The sequence below is a fragment of the Bemisia tabaci genome, chromosome 5 (assembly GCF_918797505.1).
Source record: "Bemisia tabaci chromosome 5, PGI_BMITA_v3".
Classification (NCBI taxonomy): domain Eukaryota; kingdom Metazoa; phylum Arthropoda; class Insecta; order Hemiptera; family Aleyrodidae; genus Bemisia; species Bemisia tabaci.
In genome coordinates, this window is record NC_092797.1 from 20407170 (window position 1) to 20429243 (window position 22074).

General features: G+C 38.9%; 1 protein-coding gene across 2 annotated transcripts in view; it reads left to right on the forward strand.

Moving 5' to 3' along the window:
- LOC109044094 (acyl-CoA Delta-9 desaturase) overlaps nt 1–22074 on the forward strand; it is a 39913-nt gene that overhangs the window by 13156 nt on the left and 4683 nt on the right. The window contains exons 1-3 of one of the 2 annotated variants that reach the window (XM_019061612.2): nt 8677–8870; nt 12885–13161; nt 21218–21554. In XM_019061612.2, coding sequence (XP_018917157.1) covers nt 12897–13161; nt 21218–21554 — 602 coding nt within the window. In that variant the 5' untranslated portion in view covers nt 8677–8870; nt 12885–12896. Of the gene's footprint in view, nt 1–8676; nt 8871–12884; nt 13162–21217; nt 21555–22074 lie in introns of those variants that run through there. The other variant, XM_019061613.2, reaches the window with a different exon arrangement.

Here is a 22074-nt window from a genome sequence, read left to right on the forward strand (position 1 = left end):
CACGTGGGAACTGATTGTGAGATACGCCCTAACGTCAGAGTGGCGACGTTATGTAGCAACCTCTGCGACTGCACGAGAGGACAGAAAGACAAACGGAAATGATGAGCGCAAAGACAATGGTTGCGATTTATGAAATAGTTGCGTCCTCACTAAAGCGATATTTCGTTATGGAGTGACCAGAACATTCAACTCTGGCATCTAGCTGGATATTACCAGAGTAGACGGTTATTGCGCTTGTTATTTCCTTTCCTTACTGACTGACGAAATGATGAGCAACACACAAAAAACGAAACAAAAAAAGTGTAACACTTGTTTTCAAAAAAGGCACAATATTACGTAATTTATAGGGCACATTTAGCCATGCGGTAAAGAATACCTACATACCGATGATATTAATTTCACACGGTCTTGTTAGGGTATATAGGTATCAGAAAATATTTTATAACAAATTAAAGCTGTCAGAAAAGGTAATTATGAGAAGAGGCATTCTGAAATTCTAATCTATTGTAGAGTGAACGATGTCCGTTTCGCGTAAAAATGAACCAAACTGGTTGCAACTTATTCCTCGGGGAACTATGAGGAGTAATCCGTTGAATGCTCAACTTGACCAAAATCGTTAAACCGTAAATTTTACCTCTGCGAGTCAATGTCTCTCTTCTGAAATACGGCCACATTTATTGCTTTTTTTAAAAACAACATTTGTGGCATTTTTACCTAGACTTTTTTGAGTATCCTTTTTTTCTTCTTTTTCCTTTTTTTCGATAAAAAAGGTAGTGCCTCAATATTTTTGTCTATGTCTTATGGTCACCTCCATTCTCTACTTGAATAACGAAAAAAAGTGGTAACCTTCCAAAACTCACTTTTGACCACTTCTTTAATTTTAAAATGTCTCAGCATTCATTCGTTTTCCTGAAAATGGGCGTGAATGCAAAATTTCAAATTCAGCGTGAGAGGGAACTAAAAATTGTTTTTCTAAAATGTAACTTGAAATTGTAGCTGTATACAAATCGTAAAATATCGAAAATATCGTAAAAAAGTCGTAAATATTTCATAATCGTATAATCGCTAATGAAATGCTTTGGAAATGTAGTAAGTCCCGAAATGCATTTGCTCTTATACAGAAATAAAAAAGCAAATATGCATGTTTGGCTAACCATTTCTGTATTATTAAAAATTCTCCATTTGAAAAAAATAATTCCAGTTCTTTCAAAAGGTCGTTGACCCATTCTTTGAACACCCACTTTAGTAAATTTTTATGCATCCTATTAGAGGAGCAAATGATTTTTTTACATATTGGATTCATGAATTCACGCCCCTCTACCAGAAACCAATTCAATTAAACCAAGTTTGCGCTTGTATGGATTGGTTCATTATGTTCACCGGCCGTAAAACGTGACACATATTCACGTGCACAGCTCACACTCACAATGGGAAAGTAGGCGTAGCGCTGCGATATCGATGAGCGATGGGTGATGCGCGATGTGGGATGAGTAAGAGTGGTCACGGCTGAAAGCGTGATTTTCGCGGTATTTGCTCAACTTATTGCTGCGGTGAAACTATTCAAACGAGCCGGTTCCTCGGTTAAACTAGTGTCCGAATTGTGGCGGCGCTACGCGACGCGACGAGACAAACAATGAATCGGACTGATCCGAAATCTGCACGCGACGCACCATGGTTGGAACCGACCCGAAAGTAGAATCTTCGAACATTTTCGTATGAAAAGAGAAAGGGATGTAGGAGGACAATGAACTATTGCGCTGAATACTGTGATAAGCAGAAATGTTCCAAACACTAAAGTATCCACTGGTAAGAATAATCGAAATGTGTAAGGATAGGGACCTGGAATGTCAAGTAGCAGTCTGCAGTAGGATGACAAAAGTAAAATAATTTATTTTGTTGATGAAGTATAGTAATGTAATTCACTTGTTTTGAAATACGGTTCGGATGTCTTCAGTTTTGGTAAAATTTATTTTTTTTTTATTTTGGTGATCTGAGAGAAGTACCTTGATCCCTGTAAAACTACTCTGTGATTCAAAGTCAACTCAAGTTGTTACATCGAAATAATTTTCAAAATGGTTTATTTGTATAACTTTAAAATAATTCTAGTTCAGTGGTAGCTCAAACTCAGGAGTATTCGTCTCTGGAGGTGTCAATGAAAGCAAAAAATCGACTGAGCAACTATTCGTGCTTTGCGGTGGACCTTTTTGCCTACCCTCTCATTTGAAGGCATTTTCCCCGGGCATCCATCTTACGTAGTTCCGGAATCAAATTGACAGCATACAAACTCGACTTATCATTTTACAAACGGCTGATGAGCATCTTTTCTCATCATAACACTCTTTTGCTCTTTCATATATACTTTTAATTATTTTCAAATGCTCATTAATTGCTCATTGGCATTTGTTTCTTCCATTTGTAGAATACTGGGCCTTTAGTTTTCCTCTATAAACGACCGTAATATTTTCCCACTCTGCATTGATGCACCGTAATATTTCCGGTTACTCCGATAGAATTAACTTTATATTGAATTAAAAGAAGGGAGGGGATTATGTATAGACTTTTTAAAGGAGTATGCTTGTCAAATTGCGATATTATTCATTATACAGGGTAATTTTTAGTGCAAAAAGTTGTCTGACGTTCACATACATTCCACAGTTATTCTGAAAATCAATCATAGAAAGATTGACCCGCGGCTAAATCAGTGCATAAAAAGTGGCGAGTAAACAGTGTAAAGATACTTTTAAGCTTAAAATAATGCACACGTCCCCTTGAAAAGTGCATAGATAGCACTCAGTAGTCAGTACGCAAGTATTGTGCCTCCAAAAACGTGCAGTTTCATCTCACATCACTACTTTTCCACCAGGACTTGAGAGGGACACTGCGCTCTATAAAATTCTTCATGCAACCATCCAGGAAGACAATTTTTGTCACCGTGCGACGACACGAAAACTGCGACCTCCGGTTTACGGTTTCGGGCGTTTGCGAGCGCCCAGCACCGCGTCGGACTCAACGAACGTTTCAACGCAAATACGTCGCACCTCTGACGTAAAGGCGTAACTTAATTCCTGTGTGAGCCCTGCTTCACCTGTAAATCTACTCTTTCTGGGGCTCATGTGGAGATTGAGATGTACCCTTACGCCAGAGGGGCGACGAATAGTCCGCACATGCATTGCAGTGTTGCGCGCCGCCACGAACCGGCCGCGGCCATAGAACACGCTCGAAGCATGTTGCCAAATTTGCGAAATTCCTGATACTAGAGAGGAACAAGCTTTTTTAGTGAGGAGCCATCGTTCAAAATTTGTCGGGAGAAACAGACCCACTAAAATATACACTGAAAAAAAAATATCGGTATAGTTACCAAGAAAAGGGTAAAATTACCAAGAATCCAGGGTAATTTGATCCCAGTTTTTTCTTAGTAAAATTACCATTTATGGAATTGGTAATTTTACCGATAAATCTTGGTAAAATTATTGAACTTTCTCGGTAATTTTACTGGACCTCGGTAAAAACGCCAATATTTTTAATCGACTGTGGTAGAATTACCGAGATGAAATGGCAAAGATACCGGGAATTGATTACCAATAAAAGTGGTATTCTTACCTGAAAAAAAAACGGTAAAAATACCGGTTTTTAGGTTAGCTTACCAGTCTGTCTTGGTAAAATTACCAATAATTGGTAAAAAAAGCGAGATGATAAAGGAATTTTTTTTCAGTGTACCTCGAACGAATCACGAGTAGGAATCTGAGTGGGATCCTTCTGGTTTCGCGGGAACGGGTGTATTCCGGAAACTCCGGCTAAAATCTACCTTCCTGGGAAACTTTGACACATAGATACACACACAGTAATCAGTTACACATCGGAGAGTCATCAGGAACTTTTCTGATGATCTCCGGAATTTTTATCATATCCGTTCTATCCGCTTTTTCATATTTTTGTTTGGATAAATCCACCGACATACCATCTACATACCATCTACATACCATCTGTATACTGAAAAAACATTCTCGGCGTTTTTACCACGGTCAGTTGATACCTTTACCATCTCACTTCTTTTACCAATTATTGGTAATTTTACCAAGACAGACTGGTACGCTTACCTAGAAACCGGTATTTCTACTGTTTTTTCAGGTAAGAATACCACTTTTATTGGTAAATAATCCCCGGTAACTTGGCCATTTTATCTCGGTAATTCTACCACAGTCGATAAAAAATATTGGCGTTTTTACCAGGGTCCAGTAAAATTACCGAGAAAGTTCAACGATTTTACCGAGATTTCTCGGTAAAATTACCAATTCCATAAACGGTAATTTTACCAAGAAAAAACTGGGATCAAATAGAACCCTGAATTCTTGGTAATTTTACCCTTTTCTTAGTAAATACACCGAGATTTTTTTTCCAGTGTAGTAAGACCACGATCACTCGAGGAAGGTTGGACAAAGAGTGGGCAAGCCAAAAAAAAGTATAAGTAGTAGTATAAGTATAAGTGGCCAAAAAAAAGTATAATTTTGGTGAATACCCTTTCGCACTAAAAAAGTCATTCAAATGTTAAGAGAAGACGTTTAGAGAGCTATGTTGGTAGAATCCCTCGGTCCTCGGTAGTAAGATGCGTTTATAGTACCAGTATTCCGTCGAAAAGTATATTTCTGAAAAGTTGACGGTCACATCCCTCTTCAAATAGCCCGTTGAATTTTTCTAGACTTCCGAGGGAATTGAACCGTATACCTTCGGAAGAGTATTCTGGCAAGGGATAACAATAATTTACCATTACAAAAATCACAAAATACGACAGAGAAAAGAAGCGGATTGCAAATTTCATTAAAATTATAGAATTTCTTTTTCCAAGATTATTTTAAATTAATATATTTGCAAAAAAAAATACCAGAGAAACAACCTGTTCTAGTACATTTGAAAACTGAAAAGAATAACATGCCTTAAAAGTATACCTACGTCGGAGTGAAAGAAGCCAATGCTCTTATGCAAGAATAGTCTTGAGCGATTAATCCCTACAATCGTGAAAACTGCCGATTACTCCCGATGAGGGACATCCTTTCTCTTTTTCTTTCCTTTTTTTTTTCTTTGCCTTCAGTAATTTAGGTTTTCGATGTTCGTTTCTCATTTCAATCATGACAAAAGTTTAATTCGGGCTCTCTGTCGCTTTTATCAGCAACAGAGGGTGTGTTCGCTTGTAGAATCTTTTTACGGCCACGCCACCACGTTATGACTCGAACAAATTCAGACATGTACAAAAGCGGGGAGGAAGAGCATAAAGCGTATTTTGAGTGAGGCTTTTCCTTCTTTTCCTCCTTCTGAACTGGGACAATCATGATCGAGAGTTCGAGTCCCTCGGGGCTGCGGCCGGAAAGACGTTGACTTACACTGCTATGCCAAAGAAAAGTGTCGTCAGAGCATTCCAGCAATGCTAAATTTCCTCTCGTAAAATACGAATTTCCCGAAAATGTATGAATATTTTCTTTGGTTTTTTTTAGAGAATTTTCCCCGTAATTTGATCTGGTGAATCTATAGATTTCAAGGAGAATCATTCATAATTTGTCTTACAAATATATATTTAAGCGCGGGAAATTTGGCAATATTCGAATGTTCCTGCGGCGTTATTCCTTAAGGAGATAGTACTCCACTTCATGCGCCCCTTCCCCCACCCTCTTCAACCCCTCGTTTGGGCATTATACTAACGAGTACCTAAAGAAGGAACGTTTTGCACGACCTTCGTCCTTCAGCCACGCAGAATTCTCGAGGCGTGCCTCTTTTTTTAAGCCGTCTACAGGAAAAGCGCCCCTTTTCATTGTGTATACAGGAATAAAAAAAATTTGACACGGTAAGTTTTGCATGAGAAGAGTTCTAGATGAGGAATGGTTCGAAAGCTTTCCTAGTGTTTTGAATCACTAGGGAGTATGAGAGCAATATATTTCGATGATCAAGCAACACGCACCTCAGTTTTTGAACTTTCTCTCTCATTTGGCTCTCATGCAGGAAAAAGAGCACTGGTTTTAAGGAAAAGAATTCTCTATTGATTTTCTTTAACTATCAGGAGTAATTGATTGAGGGGCTTGGAGGACAAGGAGCATTAATGCAGCATTCTCTATTTCGAGAAATACGTTTTACATGGATCCTTATGGCGGAAAGAAAGTTCAAGCTGACTTTTTGATGCTTACAAATTGGAATTCGAGAGTGAATTTTACACAGAATATGCATTAAGACTAGTTTTACTAGAAATCATTAATATCTCAATTTTTTCAAAAACTGCACTTATGCGCCTTCTGCTTCAAGCCCCTCAATTGTGGAAATAACCTCCAAAAACCAAGTCATTTTTTTTGGAAAAGATGAGGAGCGGATGTATCTTAACATTGCAATCGACCTGGGTGTTTTTCTGGTTTTATTATCGATAAAATTACTCTTTCATTATTTTATATGCTAATTTACATATTGACTGTGAGCTGTGAAACTATACGAAAACCCAGATCACGACCCCAGTATTTCAAAATTTTCACTCCTCCTTAATTTTTGCATGGAAATATTAGCAGATATTACTGTAAGAAATTTTCAGAGGATAATCTAGAACAAGGAAGGAACAATCACACAACGATTTGTGTAAAAACAATGATCAATAATTGCCCTTCGAAAAATTAGAATATAATGATAAATCTATAACGTCGCAAATCGATAAACATGGTTTGGTAATTATACTATCGATATACGTATTAAAAATCTTTCTCATATTTTATTTAATTTCATTCTACACTCGTACAGCATTAAGAGTTAATTCGACTTATGATATGTGTTAAATCGAAAACTAGTGGTTGAAACCGCACTCAAACAGATAAAGAAACAGAGAGAAGAAAATTTATCAAGCGCAAGTATGAGTGAAACATTTTGTAATAGCTTTTTTGACTAAGAAAATATAGGGAGCGAAATCGGCTCGAGCTGTTGGAGAATAAGGAAAATAAGTTAATGTTTCCTTGCCGTTGCGCCTTCAATTTACGACGTCGGCCAGAAAATATCCCGCATCGCGTGATAGTCATTTATTCGAAGATATGCACACACATGGCATCATTTTCAGAGCTTCCCGCCAGTATGTGAAGTTGAATATCGATCCGTTACTCTATGGAACTACCGCTTTCAATGTATACTTTTTACTGTGTTCTATTTGAATCGTGGTTTTTTTTTTTTTTTTTTTTTTTTTTTTTTTTTTTTTTAAAAAAAAAAGATATATTCTTGACGAGAAAATCAAATTTTTTCTCGCTCTATTTTTGAGGTCACTATACTATCGAAATATGGACCCGAAGAAAATGCCACCGCTACCAAATAAAACAGTAACAACAAATTTTTTAAAATCAAATTTTCTTCAGAATTAAACTTATTCATTTTAAATGAACTTAATTATTCCGCCAGAAAATATGGGAAATTATCTCATTTTTAAAACACGAGAGTTGTGCGAGAGCAATAAGTATGCAAAAATTGATGTCATCTCCGACACAACAGCAAAACGTCAAAATAAACCAACGAGCGAGCGGTGTCTCTCTCCGTCTGGTCCTGGCAACTTTAAAATCTTAAAATTAGTTAATCATTTGTCAAAAAACGTCACGCAAGCACGCAGAGCTAAGAAGACAGCATTGAGAACATACGACCGTTTTACCCAAGAAATGAATTTGGCCCTTAGTTCATCACTGAGATTGAAATTTTTCAATGCTTAATCATCTTCATAACAATTTTTAGGGGCTTTCGGAAGAGATAATTTTACGAAAACTTGAGATTCTCTTCGATAAAATGTTCCACGTGGATACTAACAAATACGCTCTTATAAGTCTTCATTTTTAAAGTTCCTGCACTCTTATAAAACACGGGCAGAATAATTATCGTGCGGAGAATTATGTTCCTGATGATGGAATTCCACGGGGGATACGGGGATTTTGGTTGCCTCAAATGGCAATTTGATGAGATGGCTATCGCTAGGATGTCCCTAAAGGCGCTCTGAAAAACAATTTCCCGCGTGCAGTTGCATTATTAGTAAGTTCTATTCCAGTAGTACTTGAGAGTGAGCAGCAGAACTCGAAACTCTTTGCCAGTGGCGATTCTTGAGAGTTGGCAATACTGTATTTACCTACTTCCAAATGCATGTAAAACAATCGATTCCAGGTGAGGCATAATTGAAATCGATATTTTAAACGGATTCGAAATTCGAATGGAGCAAAAACAGTGTTGCCAACTTGCAAACTTGCCATTGCTCTTTGCTCGAGTGCCGGATAAACTTAAATTGAAACTCATATCTTGACAATTATACCGTTTCGTCATTACTGTCGTGCTGAGGAAAAACGCCGTACGAGCATTCGAATGCTGCTAAATTTCCTCTCAAAAAACATTTATTTTTAAAGAAAGTTACGCATGTTCTTCCTGGAAATTGTCAAATGTTTTTGAACAAATTGTGAACAAAATTCTCTGAAAAATTGGAAGAAAAATATTTATAAATATTCCCGAAAATTCCTTATTTTTCAAAATAGATTTGGCAATGTCTGGATGTTCATATGGCGTTTTTCCTTAGCACGGCAGATTAGACGGATGGATGATCGAAAGCTCAGTGAGGATGCACCGCAGCGCACGGCGGCGCTGAAGCGAGAAAGTTTAGGATTGGAAGAGCGGAGCCGCAACCGATTATCGGCCTCGTTTTGTTTGTGAATTGAACACGTATGACTCAAGGATCAAAGATACCGTATCGCTCTAGGTTCGTCACAATTCTTTCGCGAACTCCTCGCGCGATTTAGTCTTCGTTTTTGCCGTTCGACTTGAAGTTGAAGTGCTCCTTGGATTTCAGTGCGCGCGCCCGGAGCTTCGACATGACCCCACCTGCTTTCATACAGGTAGGAAACGAACCAAGTATATGGAAAGCTTCTAGGCGGGGGACGGGGGTTTGGGGCGGGCCAAAGACGAATCTTGAGGGGTAAGGCAACAGAGGAGGTAAAATTCGGTTGAGGGGAAGGGGTTGCGATACTTCAAAATATCTCGGAAAATGCTGTAAAATCAATCAAAAATTACCAGAATTGGACGTATTTCTATGAAATGGGACCAGAGACAGGTGGGAAATAAGGGATGTGCTCGTTAGTTGAGGACCGTAAGAATGGATGGGAATTATAAAGCGCCAGTGACGTCAGCGGCAACGAAGGCGTTTCCGTTGTCGCCCTTGCTCGGCTTTAACTCGTGAGCCCTGTCCACAACGCTCCTTTGCCATTCCCATGGCTCATGAATGCCGCGTCCAATCGGCACACAGTTTGGTTTGACAAAATGTAAGATCCCGCTTTTCCATTTTTCCAAAAGAAATCACGCTCACTTTAACATTGTTTCTTATGCAGCTGTTTAGAGCACACCTCATCTTTTCAATAGTTCCCTTTGGCAAAAAGAAGTCCAATTGTACCTAAAAAGGATACAACCCTGTCCACTCTTCCTAAATGACGCCCCTAGCCTAGCTGCGCGACACTTGTTCACACATCTTCCTTGGTCAAAGATTAGCGCGTATCCACTAATCTCATCCCAAGAATCAAAGAGTCTGGAAAGTCAAGTGCAGGAAAAGTTCCGTGGAATGATTGGAAAAGTTCCCGACGGCTCTGCACTCTGCACTGTGTGGGTGATCATCTTGTGCAAGTGTACGAGTGTGTTTGTTTTTCGTGTAATTTCCGGGGAAAGTGTATCTCAGCCGGGACTGCCCGGGAAAGGAAAAGTTTTTGCTTAGATATTTAGCGGGAGTATAGGTAGAGGATATCTCACATATATTTTGAACAAAAAGCGAGCCAAGTAGTAGGTACCTGCTTTACGATGGAATAGACAGTATTCCAATTAACGCGGATAAGAAGTCTTGATAACTGACCCACATGAAAAGGCAGTACCGTTAACCACCCGAGAGCCTCATCGCACCCAGTAAAATCTCCCCACTAAAAATAACGTTTACTTATCTTAGAGAGGATGATTCAAAAATGCGTGGAGCTGAAGCGTGAAGAACAGTTGGCAAAATACCTGCCTTTATTGTAGAAATCAATCGTGTATGAAAGAACGTCATATACATCGAACCGCTTATCATAAGGAGTTAGGTTGTTCCAAAAAAATTGAAAAAACATATACAGGTGCTCTGAAGTACAGAAATACCTGCCTTTCCGATGACTAAGTCTGCCGTTAGAATAACGCCCCTGACCCTGAATAACTGTCTGATTTTTTCAATACTGATTAATTTGTTTTTAATCCTTTAGTTTTTGCTCTAACTCATTACACTGTGCCAAGGAAGTATTTTATCCCGAAATTCTGCATTGATAAGGTACCAAAATAATTACTGTAGGTGCTGCAAACGTCTTGAGATTGTTAGGGCTTAAATCACTAATTTCACGCGATAAAATCCGTGCCAGATTGTGTCTTAACTTGATTATAAGACTTCTGATTTTTTATTCTCTATTTTAAAACCCCTCTTTAGGGCAGTGCTCGAACACCAGAACTTGCATTCCGAGAGCGCACAACATGTCGGCGCCTAGTAAGATTCTTGCAGATAGCCTTGTTGTGCCTTCATTTAAAGCCGTTGTAAGTATCGATTCTAGGCGAGTCAGCTGCCTCATGCCCAGAATCGATTAATTTACATTAAATTAATGAGAGAAAACAGCGTTGCCAACTTGCAATAATCGATAATTTACGGTGGGTAGGTTCATTCGTACCGATACCACGACGTAGAAGGTAAAGAGTTTAGTAGAACATTATTGAAACTCGATTTCTCTGTCTCGTCTAGGGTACAGTTTCCCCCTTTTGGCGCTAATAGAGGATATAAACTATGACGTCAAGTTTTGATCGCTAATATATCGCAAAGTCAGGTGGCGCATGGATGAAAGCACGTCTCTTCAATTTTTTCCTATCATAATCGACCCACTGGTACTTATATCTGCCGCGCTGCGACGCGACGTTTGATATAGGCGTTGGTATGTACTATCTTCTTTAAGCGGAAGCGGCGCGCGGCGCTTGACGTCGTTCGACGTGACGTCTTCGATAGGGTGGATGCACTTGAGTATTTATCCGTTGTTTTCCTTAGAGAGGGTGCCTATTAAGGGAGAGTATTGACATGCTTGTGCCACTTTCTGATTGGTTTATTTGTTTAAGGCTTCCAAATGACCAATGTAAACAAAACCGACGAAATGATAGTTTATATTATCGAGGGAGAAATGAATGACTCTCATAGAAAACGTGAACTCCTCAATAAAAATATCCATCACAGTTTGGGCAGGGCCTCTAATAAAAATCATATCTTGGGAAATTTGGAAACACTTGAATCCTATTAATAACAACGCGATCTTCTGTAACACAGTAGGCTAGGACATGAGTTTGCTTTGGGTTTATGCCTTACGAAATGCTTCTGCCTTCGGAAAAAAGAAGATTTTCAAAAGTCATTAAAGAGTTCCACTTGAGCCCAGTATGCATGAAGTACAGGCGGTGCAATATATAAATGGGCGCATTGCAACAAGCAATCATGGCGGGACAGAAAGTGACAATCCACTCTCCTGTTATGTCCCCCATGACAGTTATTCTGACCGCAACGCAACGGTTGCTACTGTAGTCATCGCATGAAGTTCCGACAAGAGAAATCAACTAACAGTAATTAAAATGACCCAAACGCACACCCTAATGACTCCTTCCGTGAAAAACGCTATAAAAAATTCGAACGTTGGCATATTATTTTAAATACCAATATTTTTGATAGGGTAGGTTGATTTTGAACTTTTTGGCACTATCATAGGTCAAAATTGTTTATAATTTCTAATTATAATGGAAAATTTCAAAATTGTGGTGAGAACCAAAATTTTTAAAGATAAAGCCCTCTTTTCCCAACACCCAAAGACCAACACGGGCTTGGAGCCCATGAAATTTGAATTCCTTTGAATCAATTCCCTACCTGTCTCACCCCTTGCGGTCGCAAACTTTCGTTCGACCCAAAATAATTGTGATAAAAACCTGGCACGGGTGATCTGAGCCACCTTGTCTTGTATGGTCGACAAGACTTTCATTTTCATTTAATTATCTTTTCTTTTCTCGTATGTTAAACTGTGATTTTCCTTCATGCGAATTTCCAAACGGCGTGACAGGAACTTAAACGTTATCTTTTGAAAGAGAGAGGTAGGCCCTCTGCTCTCTTCGGCTATGGGTCCACGGGTTTGACAATTAGCACATACTTACAAAATGAACAATTATTTATTTTTCGTGGCGTTGCATGTCTTCGACTAGTCAATTAGAGCCGCCCTCACTTTTTGAAGATATACTGCACCATCTCTATTACTTCGTGCAAGGGAATGCCACTTAGGCATTCAAATGATGCAAATAATGTTTTGCTGATAAAATGTTTTGCCTTAAAAAAGAAACTTATGAACTTAATTTCTTAAACATTTCGGATGCGCTAAATTCAACGGAGCATACAATTCTATGCAAAAGTGAAAAAAGAAGGGGAAAAAATCACAGGTTTCCTAGAAAACGTGAACATTCTTGAACGGGATTTAGCCGTATGTCCCAATGCCCATACGAAATTCTTTCTCGGTCAGCACTGGTAAAAAAAACCTCTTGGTTCAAGAGTGCAGTTTCTTGTCGTCGGATTTAAGAGTCTGGACTCTTGTTTCAATGCAAAATCCGCTTGAGTCAATGCAAAATCCGCTTGAATCAATGCAAAATCCGCTTGAAACAAGAGTTCAAGACTCTTAAATCCGGCGACAAGAAACTGCACTAAGTCAATGCAATGCGGCATTGGTCCAAGAGGTTTTTTTACCAGTGAGGTAGTATTGCTCTATGATATCTTTGCATGATTTTACTACGCCCCTATTTCTCCTCAAAAAAACTCACGAAGATGTATTATTGTGTTTCAGTAACATTTCAAAATGGCTCCGAACATAACGAGCACGCCGACGCCTCTGTTTCTGGCGGAGGCGGAATTGATTTCTCCTCTGAGGTACCAGAAAACTAAACCGCAAATTTCAACGCCATCGTACACAAAACCACCGCAAAAGAAGAGCTCCTCTCAAAACCAATACCCATGGCAAATCGTTTGGCGAAATGTGATCGCTTTTGTGTACCTTCACACGGCAGCTCTGTACGGCTTATACCTTTTCATCTTCGTCGCTCATAGATACACCGTAATCTGGGGTAAGTATATCTAACGCATTAATTTTTTAGTATATATTTTTAGAGGACGACATATCTCGGTACTCCTTTACTAACACCTGACCCGTCCTCAACTGATGCCTTAATTTAGTCGAAAATTACGAATAACACAATCTATATTTCCGAAGTTTTTGTATCCAGCTCTCGTTAAAAATCAATTTAAAGACATATTTTCTTAAAACCGTACCAATTTTTCGGAAAATGACATTTTTCTTTAAAAGTCTGTTTTGGAGGGAAATTTTCGATTTTCCAGAAACTTGGTGGGTGTAGTGCCTATGAACAAAAGTCATTATCGAACTTGGCGCTAAAAATTTCGTTTGAAGCACCTATTGAAGGCCTGACGTCAATTCTCTGAAATTTTTCTTCTGCAGACCTACAGTGACTGTAGGTGACCACGTTCGATAAGCTATAATCGCCGATATCAGTCGACAGAATATATTTTGATGGGAACTCATTATTCAATCATTTAAGGGACTTAGACCAATATTTTAAGGCCCTTTTAAAGAGCCTCGTTGGTTTACGAAACCGCAGGGTAACCTTTAATAATAGTGCTTTGTCTGTAGACGAGAAGGGCTCGAGCACTTGAGGTTGAGAAGGTTCCGAGGAACGTCCTAAAATAGCTTGATGGACGGAGATAATCGATTACCGTTTAGTTAACGGGTACAGAGCAAAATATACTCGTCTTGGCTTATTTTTTATTGAATTGTCCTTCGACACTTCAGCCTATGTTGTCTATCAATTGCCGCTACTAAAAAGCCTCCTTGATGTGCAATACTCACAATCAGATAGATGGCCATCACCACTGCTGAGTATGTTTTGTTGCCTAACCAGTAAATGAAGGCGTTTTCGCCCGAAATGGAAAAAGCCGACTACCAACATCATCCAGACATCAATGCTCGGTTTGGTAGACTATCGTAGTATTTTTGAAGCTCATTACCAAATAATTTTGCATGGCAAAGGCAAATCTGTTGTAAAACCTTGCGTACCACAAGTCAAGAAGAGCGTCTAAAACTGTTCTTATGCGGCGTGCCTTTCACTCGTATTTTCTCTATCTTAATTTTCACTCCGTATCCCTTTCTTATCAGAACGTTATACTCGTTGTTGATTTGAATTACTTACGTTAGGAAATCGGTAAAGGGATCTCATGACTCCAAAGGTGAATCAATGATAAATTACAAATTCAAAGGCAAGTTAAGCTTCATAACGAGAAAATGAATTCAAGTAGAAAAATGAGAGAGATGAGTAGATGTAGTTTTATCAACTTAGAAGAACTTTCAAGAATATAAAAATAGTGAATTTTTATCCTACGTAAGGCTTTCAGTTGATAAATTATCAACCAACCTACCCTCTGAGCTGGGCCTGAACTACGACAACCACGCCCATCAAGTGTCAGACTTCCGTCAATTAAACCGTTCATGAACGTTACGTTTTGCGGATCAACCCTCAACAAGTCTTGAAACAGTCAACTATAATCAATCAATTTTAGTCGATTCACAACATCTAACAATTTATCTAATCGATTTTAATAGACCCTCGATGCCTTTGATAGCTATTAGCTTTTGTACTCGTAGTCTCCAATAGCAGAACAGAGTTGCCGAATTTACAGGGATTTTTACAGGAATTTAGACCTGAGAGTGCTAGCTCTGAGGCCAAAGGGTTTAGAGCAAGAGAGAACTGCCCTCCCCTCTCAAAAAATGAAAAAAAAAAATCGGAAGTCATTGATTTAGAAATTTTTGATCGAATCTAGACAGAGTTTTTCATAATCGTCGAAAAACCCGCGTCCCATCTCCGAACAAAAGTTTGCCTACCCTTTCGCGTTACCGCCTAAGTAAAGTTTGCATTTGAATACAAATTTGGTTCTCTGAACCCCTTAATACGAATCTCGGAGTCCTCACAAGCGAAATGTAGTTCAAAAAAGCTGTCAAAATGTTTAATATCTGTCTTAATTCACTCTGAAAGTTAGGGTAATCTCCTTCGACTTCTGAATAATCCTATTAGCATAAGTACGGAAAGCTTATGAAAATACGTTTAATCTTAGCCCGACAGACTTGGGTAAAAAATCGGGTCTTCGTCCTACAAATTGAGGGATGAGGAAGAAGAGGAGGAATGGAAAGAAAAGAGATAGAAGGAAAAGAGGAAGTAGAAGAAGAAGAGGGAGAAAATATGAAAAAACCGAAAGAATGAGACAAATATAGAGGACAAAAGGAGAGGAAATAATACGAAGAATAAGAGTAATTATTCTTCTTTCTTTTTTCCTTTTTCCTTTTTCTCGTCTTCCCCTCCCTTTCCGCGATAGACTTTTCCCCGCACTATAAAGTACCAGTACCTATTCCATTATTATTCTCTTTGTTCTATTTTTCTTCCAACCCTCTAAATTTTACGCTTGGCTCAGGGGTACGTGCCTACTTTTGATATATTATCTCATGTTGATTTTTCCACAGATGTAAATAGCCTCCGATCTTAAGGCACCTCGTAAAAATAAACCCATTTTACTATCCTTCTTTTCTTATGTTCTTCTTTGCATTTTTCTTTATCCTCTTCCTTTTCCTCTTTCTTCTCTACTTCTTCTCCTTCTTGCTCTAGTTCCTCCTCTGCTCGTCCTCCTCCTCCTTTTGCATCCTTCATCCGATTTTTAACGCGTCCTCATCAATACGTCCTCATTCATAAATACGTTAAGAATCCAAAAACCCAAGTCTGTCAGACCAGGGTTGAATGATGAATACATGGCAGCGCTGGGAATCCACAACGAAGTAGAAGTTGGTAGAATACTCCGTCCGCCTCGGAACTTACCAGCAAACTTGGGTTTCGCCGAGACATTGTTATTCGCGCGTCCTCACCCCTTACTCCGCAGCCTTTCACATCCTCTTTGAATGACTCATTAGTCTGCGTCGCGGCGCACAATGGATCGAATCAATAGGAGAAGTCGGACAGAATTTGGAAACCTTAAACGCTTATAACTCCGTTTGCACAAGACTTTGGAGTTGTAAAAGTGGTTCCATTGGTTGTCTCGTGAAATTTTCTTCAAGGAACACCCTTTGTGGTTAAAAATTTGACGAAATGAACATAAAAATTTGCAGTTTTAGTCGGAAAATTCTTGTCCGACCTCTCTAATTGACTCGATCCACTGTGCGGCGCGCGGCGCGGAGCGTCATTGAATTAACGCCTCCAGTCGGGTAATTTTGCCTAATTACTTTTTTGGAAGAAATTCAATTGCACGTGGCTGTTATTGTAAACTCTTCATCAGTTGCGTAAATGCGAAGAGCGCGACGTGTATAGCACGTATGTGTACTCTGACGTGCTAAGGAAGAACGCCGAATGAACCTTCAGGCGTTGCCAAGTTTCCTTTGATAAAATACACATTTATTGAGAAAGTTATGAATATTTTTCTTCCAATTTTTCAGACAGTATTCCTTGCAGTTTAATCCAGAATATCTGAAAATTTCAAGAAAAAATACGCATGTAACTTCCTTCAAAAACAAACAATTTATCGGAGGAAATTTGGCAACTCTCGAATGTTCATACGGCGTTTTCCTTAGCACGGCAGTATTGCGTTGTATCAGTATTGGTGAAGTTCTGCAGCGCCCTTTCAACACCTGTCAAATTACCGTGCCATATAAATTAGGTTAAATTAATGGGTAATATCTGATGAGTTGGGGGGGGGGGGGGGGGATAGGTAGAGTCTATTTTTTTAGTTGTGAAAATTAAATACCGCAAAGAATCGTGTAAAAGTTTGTATGGTTAGAAAATGCCCAATCGTGATGGAAGTCCAATGTTGCTGCCGATAAGCTTGATGAATCGGAAGTATACAAAAATTCTCAGATTACAATTCGCACAGTCTTATGACAAGCCGCGCAGGTCACCCGACCCGATTTTAGGTAAATCGCAAGACAGGAATGTGTAACTGATTAGGCTAGAATCGCAAAGAAAAAGTGAGAGGAGCATTAAAAGTTGGCAGAGCTTTCTAGCTAGCTAGGCCTATTACATGATATCGATGGCCAAAATGCGGAAAGTATGCCCTTGACAATGTCTTAGACTTCCATATCATATTTTGTTTTTCCTCTACGAAACCAATCAACTTAACTTCTTGAGAACTCTTTGATTGTTTTTCTATTCGTAAAAATGTCAAGCAATGAAGTTGACTTGTTTTTCTTTCAAAAAATGAAATAGGAGCAGGAGTTTTGAAACACCCCAATGGAGGTACGTATAGTTTCGCACTTTGGCCATCGATATCTTGATTGCAAAGCTGGAAAATTCCGGAAGGCCAAGATGGCGTTTTAGGCCTCTTCTGCAATCTTGGATTTTTGAATTTCGAAATTCTTACTGAAGACTTCTAAATCAAAACATACCCCCTCGCACCAAGTTTTACGAAAATCGATCAAACAGAGACCGCATATCTTATAGGATCGGTGGGATTTAACACGGTGGTAAACGACGCCAGTCAATTTTCGTGTGATGGGCGCCTTCATTTCCGTCTGATACTGTGCAACACGTCCGAGGTGGAATAGTTGCTCAGAGCGCCTGCAGCATTAATTCGACTTGCTACATTTGATCGTGGCGCGCGACTCCTGGAATGATTATATCAATGGCCAAAATACGAAACCACCTACCTTTGTTTGCGGTTTGCGATGTTGTGGACTTCCTAGGCTGTCATATTATGATTTTCCTTTGGGAAACCAGTCAACTTAATTTCTTGAAAATTCCCTTGCTCCTTTTTCTATTAACAGAATATTCCGTAAAAAATGTCAAGCTACGTAGATAACTTGTTTTTCTTCCAAAAACAAAATAGGACCGGGAGTTTTGAAACAACAGTGGAGATACGTGGGTTTGCACTACAACCATCGATATAGTACGTCAGTTATTTTTTGATGCGCCCCAACATTTATCCCTGCGTCCTCCTTTTCACAAAAAACTCTGCCTCTTTTTTTATTTAATATTGTCATGGGAACGGAGTTCCCCATGATATTAGAATCGTTCCGTTGCTTTCGCTATGGGATTCCCTATACCTCTGCGACCTTGAGCGTTTCGTTTCGCCCAGTCTCCGATTTTTGGTTGATTTTCCGATGTATCAAAAACCGTTGTATTTTTTAGCCAATCATGTCTCTACGTCAAGTTGTGTTGATTGCTAATATTCGCTTTCAGCGAGTTTTTTTCCACCTAGAGATGTCGTGTCTGACTGGTAAATCTGCGCAGAACCACGAAGTTCCGTTTTTAGGCAAATTCTTTTTTTTGGGAGGTTCCGATTGGTTACTTTTCGCCATCAGTTTTCTGTTCGTTGGTGCAAAATATCGCCTACCTCGTTGCTCTTGAGAAGCCGCCATTATCCCACCTCAAATTTTACAAATAGAAATAAAGACATAATAACCATCGTACAAGGTGGACAATTGCTCTGGAGGACTCGGTACGGACAAATAAGTCAAAATCAGACCTCGATTGATTGATTTAATTCATGGATACGCAAATATTGCCTTAGCTCAACTGCCGCGATCGGAATGCATGATGGGATGAACCTCGAGACACATGATAGCATAGGCAAACAATGTCTCACAGAGAAAGGCGCTTAGCTCGTTTCTCTCATATCGAAGACGCGAATCGCTCAAGGACAACTCTTGTGATAAGTCCCGCCCATCGTCCGAGTCTTTTAAATGCTATTTATTCTCGGTCAGCGGCGGATCTGTGGTAGCCTAGTTGACTGAGGCGCCCCATTTTTTTTGTTAAGGTGCGGGCAGTAGGTGATCGGGAGTTCGATACCCGGCGATGGGAGTTAATTTTTAATGGTTGTATTGAATGTTTTAGACCAATCATCAAAAAATAATTAATACTAGATGATAAATGTACGAACATTTTCTCGTGAGTTAATATGTTAAACAAAAATACTGGAATATACCTCCTTCATATAATTAGCCACATGTTTCCCCAAATTAATGACGTTATTTTCTTTTTTTTCAATAAAGTTTATTTGCATTCAACGTTCGTAAGTTAAGCAAGATGTACCTATTGATACAAATAGAAAGACATGAAAATAGTATGTCTAACATTTCAGTTTTTTTTTTTTTTTATTTTTGTTTTTTTTTGTCTTTTCAATAAAAAAAATTGACTTGGACTAGAATCAGTGTATCTCTGAAGACAAAAGCTAAGTTTTGTGATACAGAAATACTAATATATTCATCCGTTTATAATCAGGGAGATGTTGACCCAAATATTGATGTATATTTTCTCTGTTCGCCCAAATTAATGATGGTATTTTCTTTTTTCAAAAATAAATAAAGCAATGACATGAAAGTAGTATAGTGCACATCGAACATTTTAGTTACATCTATTTGAATGAAAAAACGGCAACTTAGGAGGCACGTAGGTCACTTATGATGCGTATTCGGGCATATGTGTAGAGTAAAAATATCATACTTTACGCCGAAAAAGCGAAACTGAAAGTTAAATGCGTTAACTTCCGAAAACCATGTATAATCCAACGAAAATAAATAATTGGTAAATAACAGCTTTCTTGTATGCAAAGAAAAAAAAATTAAAAATGTTAAAAAAAGAGATGTTGACACAAAATTACATAGCCCCTTCAATTCTGAAGATACTGCAAACGAACTGTACCTTAAAATTTTCATATCCCAGAAGCTAAAGTTCCCATGACGAATATTGCTATCGCTAGCGATTGCAAAAACCAACTTGTTTAAATACTACCCTCCCCTTAAAAGTTCGCGACGGACGTGTGATCTTTATTATTCACTTTTGGTTGTTAAAGTTACCAGCAGCGAGTGAAATCACATACGAGGGGCGAAGGGGAGGGGAAGATGGCAAGGGACTTCTCAGCAAACTTAATGAAATTCTCATCGTAAAACTTCACCCTATAATCTATTGGCATGAGGTGCGTGATGGTCGTCGAGCCTTGTCGTGGAAAGTAAAGCTCGTTCAGTTGGTTCCAGTGTTTTTCTATGGCGAGAGCACTGAAGTCTCCGTAGAAAAAACGACTATGCAATCTTTACTACAGCTGTATTTAAATACTGATCTGAATCTGATCGAGTGCGACGTGAAGGTCCGCTTTGAGAGGACTCTTTTGATGGTTCATTTAGGAACAACGTGTGTACAACCACTTCCCGTATGCACATAGATGTTTGTATGGATGAGCCATAATTGAGGCACTGGATGCGAAAAGAGCACTTCTCGATTGCAGTGTTTCAGAATCTCTGTTGCTAATGAATCACTTGAAGAAGAATTCAATGGGTGATTTTGCCAGAATTCTTTCCATAGAAAATTGTGGGATCATAAGGAATATTCAGTGAAATTTTTGGTGAAATGGATGCATCCACATTCCTTACAATGGATGAAATATTAGAGGAGACTCGGAAACGCTGCAACAGAGAAGTGCTCTTTTCGCATCCAGTGCCTCGATTATATGTATTGTAGTTTTTTCTTCCAAACGTGGTCCAATTGAGGGGACAAGGTGCATTGATTCAGTTTTTGCTAATTCGAGGAATACATGTTTGAAATTTCGAAATTATATGGATCCTTACGGTGGAAAGAAAGTTCAAACTGGCGTTTTGATGCTTAAAAATTTTAATTTGGAAGCGAATTTTTCTCAGGATACGCATTTGGACTAGTTTTACTTGAAATCATTAATATCTCAATTTTTCAAAAACTGCACTTGTGCGCCTTGTCCTCAAAGCTCCTTAATTAATCCCATTAATTGATAAACGATTCAGTTGTATAAAACGCAGAACTTCCTATAAAATCGAAAAATTTCAACAAGATTGTTTTTCTAGTCTAGACCAGCTTCGATATTTCTGATTGTAGTTACGTTGTTTAGCAGTGGCGTGGCGTGAATGATCGATTATCGATATTTTCCCATTTGAAGGTATGGTGAAGAATCGATTATTAAGGTATTCGTTGCGAACACCCTGAATTTCGATCTTTTTCCATAGGTTTAAATGGCAGAGCAATCGATATATCGCAAAGCACGCCACGCCACGGTTGTTTAGTTCGTAAAATAACAAAGTCAACTTAATTTATCACGATATTTTCTCTATTTCAGGGTTCTTGCTGGGCTCAGTTGGAGCAATAGGAATCACAGCAGGAGCACATCGTCTTTGGGCTCACAAAGCGTACAAAGCCAAATGGCCAATGAGAGTGTTTCTCGCCATGTGCCAAACGCTCGCATTTCAAAATCACATTTATGAATGGGTCCGAGATCACAGGGTTCACCATAAATTCACTGACACAGACGCAGATCCCCACAACTCCAAGAGAGGATTCTTCTTCTCCCACATCGGATGGCTCATGCTGAAGAAGCACAAGGACGTGAAAGAGAAAGGAAAAACCGTCGACATGTCCGATCTAGAACAAGACTGGGTCGTCATGTTTCAGAAAAGGTAATTGAAGTTGCATTATAATATATCAAATACTGCCGTGCTAAGGAAAAACGCCGTATGAACATTCGAGAGTTGCCAAATTTCCCTCCATTGAACATCGACGGTGAAACTACCAAACCACATATCTCGGTTTGCGACGTCGCAGACTTCCTGTCATACTTTATTTTTTAAATGAAAAACTACTTAACATCCAGTCTTGAAAATTTCTGTGATTTTTCCTCTTTGTGCGGAGAAAATTCCGTGAAAATTTCAAGGAATGATATTGATTTGGTCTACTTCAAAAAAATAAAATGTGAGCGTAGATTTTTAAACACCGCAAACGAGATACGTGGTTTGGTAGTTTCACCGTCGACATGTATCTTTGACCACATTCATGCATATTTTTCCTTGAAATTTCCGGATATTTTAGATAAAATTGCGTACAAAGTTATCTGAAAATTTTGGAAAATAATATTCGCAATTTTCCCAGTAAATTCGGTTTTTATCGGAGGAAACTTGAAAACGTCTGAAGGCTCATACA